Source organism: Petaurus breviceps, unplaced genomic scaffold (genome assembly GCF_028583685.1).
Source record: "Petaurus breviceps papuanus isolate PSGF00001 unplaced genomic scaffold, PetGlider_PUasm1.0 38, whole genome shotgun sequence".
NCBI lineage: Eukaryota > Metazoa > Chordata > Mammalia > Diprotodontia > Petauridae > Petaurus > Petaurus breviceps.
The window spans coordinates 70306594-70315849 of record NW_027186304.1 but is presented as its reverse complement, the minus strand read 5'-3'; the positions used below and the strand labels follow the sequence as shown (position 1 = coordinate 70315849).

The 9256-nt window shown below is 33.1% G+C and overlaps 1 protein-coding gene across 1 annotated transcript in view; it reads right to left on the bottom strand.

The window, feature by feature from the left end:
- Nucleotides 1-2246: 2246 nt before the first annotated feature.
- RAB2A (RAB2A, member RAS oncogene family) overlaps nt 2247-9256 on the bottom strand; it is a 102903-nt gene continuing 95893 nt past the window's right edge. Inside the window, exons 7-8 of the mRNA XM_069099998.1 lie at nt 5795-5863; nt 2247-3612 (exon numbers count right to left, since the gene is read on the bottom strand). Of these exons, the coding sequence (XP_068956099.1) occupies nt 3517-3612; nt 5795-5863 (165 nt within the window). The 3' untranslated portion in view covers nt 2247-3516. The remainder of the gene's footprint in view (nt 3613-5794; nt 5864-9256) is intronic.

The following is a 9256-nucleotide window of genomic DNA, read 5'->3' as shown; positions in this document are numbered from 1 at the left end:
GGTTAAACTAATTTTTTTTTATATAATTTCCATAATCAGGTACAATGTTATACTTTACAGACCCATGGTTCTAGAAAATTGACAATAGATGATTTTGGAGAATCCAGCCCAAGTACATGGAATAAACTTTTTCCATGAGAAATGTGGAAGTAGTGTTCCCTCTTACTCCCACTAGTGTGGAAACATTTTTTTTTACTAATATAGTCAACTCTCTATATTAATGGCTTATCTATAGATTTATTTCCCTGACACTACCCCGCCCACCCCCAACCACCCTGCACCAGATCCCAAGCTGCCAATCACAACTGAGCTAAAAGTGGGATTGATTGTGGATTACCTATTTTTGGGCATAATTTTTATCTTTTTTCTTTCATTAGAGCAAATAGAAAGACTGTATTCTCCAACTGAACAGGTAAGTTCAAAATTATTCTCAAATTCAACTATGTGTAAAAAGGCCATTTCATATTTTCTCCCTAGTTTGTAATGCATGGCTAGAAGCAGCTGCTCTTAAGCAAATTAGCTTTCTATTGAACAAAGTTTTAAGAATAACTAAAATGCTATAGCAGTTCAGGATTATAAATTCATAAGAACTTCCAAATTTGTTAGAATAACATACAGGAAGCCTTACAGTGAAAATCTGTGACATGTCTGGATAGTATAAATTTATTAAACTGCTTTGGAACCTGTTCAACAACTTTTCAAAAAAAATTTGTAACATTCCATCATATGCTGAATGACTAAATAATTGCACCAGAGTGTAGAAAGACTAAGTGACATCTGCCATCATCACTAAAAAGTCTTCATGTGATAGTGGCATAAAAGGACCAAAGGTTCTAGAAGGTTAAGACTTCATATTTTATAAATTAAAACAGTATTTAATTACATCTATTCACTTAGCTAAAGGATGCTAAAAATGTGCACTGTTTGGTTGAGACTATGCATAAAACAAGGCTTTTTGTACTAGTAACAAACTATAAAGAGCTAAATAGCAGCAGTGATAGAGTGGAAAGACTAAATGCATAAGACTCTAACACCCTATTTGGAGTTATAAGAGACCTGAGATCAAATCCTTGTTTTGACAGTTACTAGTTATATTTTCATGGGCAAGTGACCATGTTTCTGAGTCTGTCATCTCATCTGTAAAATGGGAAGAATACTTGCAGTACATAGGGCTACTGTATGGAAAACATATTGTAAATGTTAAATTGTGAAATAAATGTGGGCTCTTCTTATTAGGCATGTATTTCTAGCCACATCAGTTTTGCTACAGAACAACAGGGGAAGATTGAGGTTAACAGAGGCAGGAGATTCATTTGGGACGGAATTATGAGTTGACTTATAAAGTGTCCCTTTACCTTTCCTTCCTCTCTTTAATTTATAATAGGGCAAGAAGCAGTATACTGACCTTGATGCATCTAACAGCCCTAAAGCTAACACTTCCATAGAATCTCGATTCCCTACAACAGAAAGTGGGCAGGTGATGTTTCTATAGCTATTTCATCAAGGTACTGATTAGAATAATATAATTCTGAAGTTACAAGAGATTTCAGAGATCTGTGAACTGACATCTCCATTATGCAGATGTGGAATCAGACCCACAGAGATTTGCCCATGACCACACAGCTTCTTCTCAGACCAGTATCAGGTGTAGTGACGTAGCATCAACAGATAATGTCTAGATAACATCTACTTTAAGTAAAAGTTCACATTAACCTGATGACACATGGGTGAAACATATAATGATAATTTACATAAAATTACTATGCTTTGTTCTCTATTTTCAAGAGCTGGTTAAAATAAAATTGACGGATAACTTCAGGCCATTTCCCACAAGAATTATTGCCAAATCTAAAATCTTTAGGCCAGATCAGTATGTGTAAGTGTCTGTGAATGCCATCAAAGTAACTTCTACCCTCTTTCAGGTAAAACTACTTTGTGCCACTTTGGAACTGAAAAGCCTCTACTTGCAATTAAAAAAAGAAAACAACCCTCATGATATCTAATTTAAAAGCTAAACTTGTGATACATTATAAATGTAAAAGTTGCTTCTCAGCAACCATTCTTAAAATGTTAAAATGGAGAAGGGGATAATGATTTCAGAGTCAATTTGTTAGCAGAGAACATAATTTCCATTTTGGGTTGGTAAGTACTCAGGTATTTTTGCATGTCAAAATACTTGTGGAAAACGGTAATGGTCTTCAAATACATGTGCAATTTTAAAAAGATGTGGTATAATAAAAAAAGAATACTTTTATACATAGGATTTTATTTTGCACTGCTAAAACAATTTCATTATAGGTCAGGGAAAAGAGAAAGAAAAAAAGGTAAAACCACCACATTTAGCAAATTACCAAAGTTTTTCCACTTTTGCCTTTTTTTTTTTAAATCAGGATTTTTCATCTGGTAGATTTATTGTCATATCCCCTTTGAAAACAGACAAGATGCTTACCATATACCAAAGATTACAGGCTGCCACTAAAAGAAAAACTTTACACATTCACTGTACATCTAAGCTGGAAAACTGTCCTGCATGAAAAATATACTTAGAAATCATGTCAATAAATGAAAAACACACAAAACATTATTATGTTTAAGAAAAAGATTAAAGTCCTCATAATGTGTCATTGAATCTGGATATTAATTCTTTGTGGTGCTATTTTGACACATATTAATTCCTCTTGTATTTATGTACTCATACTGTGATTTTATCTACAGTATTCATTAAGGCAAACAACTAATGCATTTCTGATGAGGTGTAATGGAAGTTGTGTTCAAATAGCAAACATTTGGCATTAAAATAGGTTAACACATATATAGCTTCTAATAATATACATCAAGCATTCTTCTTGGACTTGAATAGTAAGTAACAAGAAAAAGATGAACATGCTAACAATGTCAAAAAGATTTAAAATTCAGTGTCCAAGCAATTCCTAACAATGCTTCTGGTAGTCATTGTCTTCAAGCTCTAAACAGTATAGAATTTATGCAAATGCATTAAAGAATTCTAGCTTGGCAAATATACCCAAGCAGGTTATTAAACTATATATACAGAAAGTAAATGATAAATACAGAATTCAAAGAGACCTTCTGTTTTTCTTTATAGCCTTGAAAACTGACAAACTTTTTGAGGACAGTTCTACAATATCAAACATCAGGTAACCAGAGGTGCTTGGGAAACCTAACTACACAAACTGATTTAAAATACTCCAATGACTTTTGTAGTGTTTAATACAATTCAGTTTGTAGTCAAGGGCACAAGACAACATTTAACAAAAATAATCACATCAAGTGAACTAGAAATCAAATGCAAATATATATGAATACAATCTCCAAAATCTGTCTTTTAAGTGAACATTAACCATTTATTCAAAGTTATACAAGAATTTGAAGGATAAAGTCTTCTGTGACATAAAAGCCATTTCTCAACAGTTTCATGTCTCAGCTGAGCAGTGGGAGAGAGGGTAGAAGAGACAAGTTAGTAGGCCCCATTCAGGCAGCTAGAAAGTAAAAAGAGGCTCAGCAGCAGCCTCCGCCAGCTTGTTGTCCTCCCTGACTGCCAGCGTGTGTTGCATTAGTAGCGGCATGCTGAGGGCCGATTTTAATGCCATTTGCCTGAAATAATTAAAAGGGGGAAAACAGTGAATTTCATCTCAGAAAAAACCAAACCTGTAATAGTTAAAATATGATTTTTACCAAGTCTTTTTTTTTAATTCATCTGACTTGCCATATCACAAAGTTTAGCAAGTACTCATACTGAACAGTGCCTAGTCATAATGAGAAATGTCAAATCGCTAACAAGGGCCTTTTCCTCTGAAAAACAAAACACCATGGCATTTTATTTAAAAACACCTGCTAACCAGAACAGGCACAGAGTAAATAGCTGCTGAAAACGGTGGGGTGTTTTATGAGTTTCTTGTAATATAAAATCTTTTAAACATAATTTTATTTCAAATAAATTTTCAAAAACTCTCAGCCCATGCTGCTAGAATATAATATAAAATGTCTCCGTTCTCTACAGCATTTCTGTTGCATGTTGAATCAGCTGTACAGGCTAAGGGCATACGAGTGTTCTGTGTCATCAATAATTTCTATGATCCCCAAAGACATGGCAACTGGCCAAGAACCCACACACAGCGGATTTCTTTCATTCATCAAACTCACACTTATATCTTAACCCTCACTCCCTCAAGTGGATTTTACCTAAAAATACAGCACTTTGAGAAAAGTAATACAGTAGCTTCAGAAATTAAGCTCTTAAGGAAACTTTGCGTCACAGTAAATCTCAGATTTATAGTGCTTGGCAGTTGTTCTGCAACACTAGTAGCCTTGGGGTTTCTGGCACTAGCTCAGTATTGACAGCAGCTGATGTGGTTTCTTTTCGCTCTTTTGACTCCTCTTTAATAAAAAGCATGCCCTATGGCTCATTGGTTTTGCCCCCTCTGGGCTGGTAGCAACTTCTTGAGGAATCAAGGAGCCAGACTTGGCATTAAGCCAAATAAATAGCACAGACTGTTGGTTCTTGACAGCATATTGCAATCAAAGCTCCATAAGGCACAGTAAAGCAGTCAGCTACTATATGAAACTAGACAGAAACAATGAAGGGGCCTTTTTAAATAGAGGCCCCAATTACTGTTCAATTTATACAGCATCAGGCTCTGATGGCATCTCCTTTAAACTAACAAGTCCTATGGTCATGTTAATAAATAATAAAGGTTATTATTTTTAAAACTTAAGATTTATGAGAATGAATGCACATATCATAAAATAAGAAATTTATTCTGTTCTTTAGAAAAAAGTATATAACATATTTTATACATATGAGTATTGTTGAAATAATTAAAGCCTCATTTATGCCAAGGGGAACAGTTACAGTTTTACTGTAACTTTCCTTTACAGTGTTTTCCTAACCTTTCTTTTTCTTCCTCTAATCATGTAAGCACTAAGACAGTGAACAAAAAGTAAAAATTTTTATGTAACACGAATACAAGGCCATTCAACAAATAATTAACAGTGACTATGTATAAAACATTGTACTAGGCACTTGAAGGGATACAGTTTAATACAGATTAAACTACACAGTCCCTCTTGCATGGAACTCATTCTTGTAGGGGCTACATGACAGATTCCTTGCAAAAATTCTAAAGTTTATCATATGATCAGTGTACAATGAGGCTTATCTCCTTAGGTTAAATACAACCTCATGCAAAAACTTTTAATTATATGCTTTACAGCTACAAATTTTACAACATATGGATTAAAATCAGCTCAAGATAATCTTATTTAAAGTCACAAAGTATGCAGTAATTCAGCTCCCTGAAAACCTGACTGTGTTGTTTTTGTTTTAATTTTCAAAGTGCCCTGGATAGCTCAGAGAGCAGTACATCTGTTATTATCAGTAACATGGCCTCTCTTCACCTATATACTAGAAAATTATTCCTGAAAGCAGATGACACCATATGGACAAGTGGATGAAAGTGGATTTTCTTTCCTCTTTGGGGGATTTATATTATTTTGTGTTGATGCATGGATGGATAGGGTCACTTACTTTAATCCATTTTCATCACCACTTTTAGTGACAGTCTACTATAATGGCAAGCATAAAAATGCAAATATCATTAGACATATCAAGTCTTTAGTTTGGTTATGAAAACTTTGTGTCATGTGGATTTTCAATAAATTTATATAATGTTAAAAGATTTTTGTTATAAAATTCATGCATTCTAGAATTAATGTTTCATATTGTTTGTGGTTTTTTTTACCTTGAAACTAAATATTAGACAATGAAAGAAATTACCTCATTATTAATATCAAAAACTCCTTCTTGGATTTTTTCATAAATTTCTTTCGCTGTATTAATAAATGCCTAAAAAAAAAACAACCCACAAGATTAGATTCTTTGAAAAAATAAACATGTACAGTTTATTATAAAAAGATAAAAATAAGGTATAAATACTGAAGCAATACCTGAGCAAAGGGGGTAGACCATTTAACCTATGTAAACAATATTGCCTCTTGAAGTATCAATTGTAATTCCCAAACTATTTAACAACTTTACTCAATAAGATGTTTTTTTTAAAAAACAAAGACTGTCTTCCACTAGGATAATAGTGATATTCATTCAGCTTTACATCATAGGCCCAAAAGAGGCTCAAAAAAACAAGATAACACTATTCAAATTTTATACCACTCTGAATAGTTTCAACATTTCCCCCCACAATGACTACCTTCAATTAATCTACACTAAAATTAAATCCAGAATAAGCGCTATGCTATCTGACATTTAAATAGAAATTATTTACAAGTAAAAAAGTATTAAAAATGAAGTATATAAGCTCAATAACAGCTAGAGGACATGGTATTTGAAGTGACAAACCACAGTTAAATACTATCAATAATAATGCATATTGAATTCTTTCAATCTCAGTTTATGAAAATTCATGCAAGGACTCTATCCCCTCAGCAGAAGCTCCCTACTACTGATACAGATCTAACTCAAATATAAAAAAGTAAACAGGATTCATGGAGAGGAACAAATCATAACCCTCGCCATTCTACACTGGAAGCATTTGACTGCTGAACTTGCCACCAGAGCTTTGTTTCCTAATTAACAGGACTGATATGTTTTCACCTTTAAAGGCCTTACAGCTCCCCAGAGTAATCAATCTACTGCAGCTCAATTACTGCACCAAGCACACACCATAGTCAGTGAAGGAGACTTGAACAACTGCGGCAGGAATAGAGATATGAATATGCATAAACTCTAAGTGGGTGATCGAATCATCACAGAGGGTCATGAGAATTTGCGGCAAAATAATGAGAAGAATTAATCATCGCAGATTCACAAGGCACTTAGGAAGTGAGTACCTTTTCAAATGTGCGCTGGAGTTGCAAAGAAAAAAACTGGCTTTTATCCAATTTTGAATTGATTCGTATTCTTCAAAACTGAAGTTTTCCCATATAAAAAGGGGGGAAAAACACCCTTTTAATTTCCAATAACGTTTCAATTATTATGATGGTCTTAAAAACCTGACTAATTAAAAACTACAGTCAGAAGCTTTAAAAATTCAGTTAGAATTCCTAGGGGGGAAACCAACTTTTTCACATTTAACTAAAACATAAGAACCACAAAGTCCTAGAACTATGTAGTAACTTCACATTAAATACAAATTTACACTTTAGCAGACATTGTCAAATGTGTTAAATTATGTAAATAAATTGCCCTCTTGCTAAGTTAGCTGAATCTATTTGAAATTAAAACAGTGCAAGTGAATCTGGAGAATTGTGCTATTTAAAATTTCATGAGTCACTAATAAATTTATTATACTTAGTCTATAAGATTTCATTTGGTAACAACTTTGAAGTGCCCCTATAACTAATGGACTAAAGACGTGTATATTTTATAGTCAGAAGATGTAGAACATTCATTGTACAAGACTCCTTTCATTACAATAAAATTATTCTAGATGACTTTTTTTTAAAGCCCCTATAACCTCAAACAACCTTTAGAAAAAGGAAAATCGACATCTCATCTGCAAGGCCTTAGTTGGGTAATCTTGATAATTATAATGAGAAAATAAAAGACCTGTGTCTAATCCTAATCCTAATCCTAACTTCGCAGAAAAATATTAAATCCATGAAAATGGTGACATTATTCAACCATAAAATTCAAAACATCAAATGTAGAACAGATATCTGTTTAACAGATAACAGTTATGTAGCACTTTATGTTCTACAAAATACTTTACATATTATCTCATCTGAACTTCACAGTGACCCTGTAAAGTAGTATAATTAACATTACTTATATTTTGTTGCTGAAGAAACTAAAGCTCATTGAAGGTAAATGACTTGCTATAAAAGTCAAGTGGCTATCAAAATGGAAGGAGGGATTCAAACCCAGGTTTGCTGATTCAAACTCCAGTGTTCTTTCTGCTACACAACAGCTATATTCTCTATACATTGAATAATAATAATATCTCTTTGTGATTATTTCATATTCTATGAAGACTCATAAGGAAAAAAGTATTTTTAGAACTTTAGATGGCAAAAGACACCATACTATCTTTGGATAATTCTTTTTAATTTTTTTTCTAGAAGTAATATTTATCTATTTGAAGTGATTTATAGCTTCAAACTGAACAGTACACACTTTGAGAACAAGATGATATTTAACAAACTTAATATATTTTTTTCTGGAGGGAAACAAATTTAATATTTAGCAAAATTAATCTGACTTACATAGCTGAATCACACTTTTAAAAATAATATTTTACTTAGCCTTGGAAAAGAATTATTTGTATTTGAACTTCACAAAATACCGACTTTTGTCAGGGCATATCCCATGAAGCTTATTCACAAAAATAGTTTACTTATTGGGGAATGAGAAATAAACATGTAATATAACATGTTCCAAAGAATGAAGATAAATTAATATAATCATGTCAAACTGAAAATTCTTACCATTATTCAAAATAAGCAGGAATCTAGATGGAGTTTCAATTGTATTTATCTTGTCCCAAAATCTTATTTCTTAACAACTATAGTTGGTATTTTATCTAGATTATCATTTGTACAACTTCAACTACCTGGAATATACTGGAGAACCAAGAAACAAAGGCCTTTGGGAAATCAAGGTAGAATGTTAAAAGCTCATACACTTAATAGGAGAGACTCTCAGTCTACTCACAAGCAGAAGGTATTTTTGGCCTTTCTTTATATTCCTAGTGGTTAGCACAGTGCTTGGCCTATAAAAGGCACTTAATAAATGTTTACTGACTCACTTTAGACATGATTTTTAAAAAGTTTGCTTATCTGACTTCCTGGGTTACAAAAGATTCAAAGCAGGGTGATGGTGATAAAGAAGAGCTTCCAAGGGCAAGTCAGTTGGCACTGGCTACAATTGGACAACTGAGAGTGAGAATAGACACTGGACAAGAACTCAAAACTAAACCAAAACACAAAAACCCAGGAGTGTGGTACCATTCCTTACTAGTAACACTGTGTAAGAACACTCCATAGTTATGACTCAGCAATCAAAAGAAGGTGAAATTGGATTTGGTTAAGAAGTCAGAGAAGTATTCAAAATGTAGCTAGAAATATATGGTTAAATAAAATTAAAATGGCATTGACAACTGCCTCCTACTACTTAGAGTAACCTGAACAGGTTATTCAAACCCTCTAGGCCTCAGTTTCCTTATCTGGAAAATGAAGGGTTGGACTAGCAGACTTAAGCTCCTTTCCAACCCTAAATCTATGA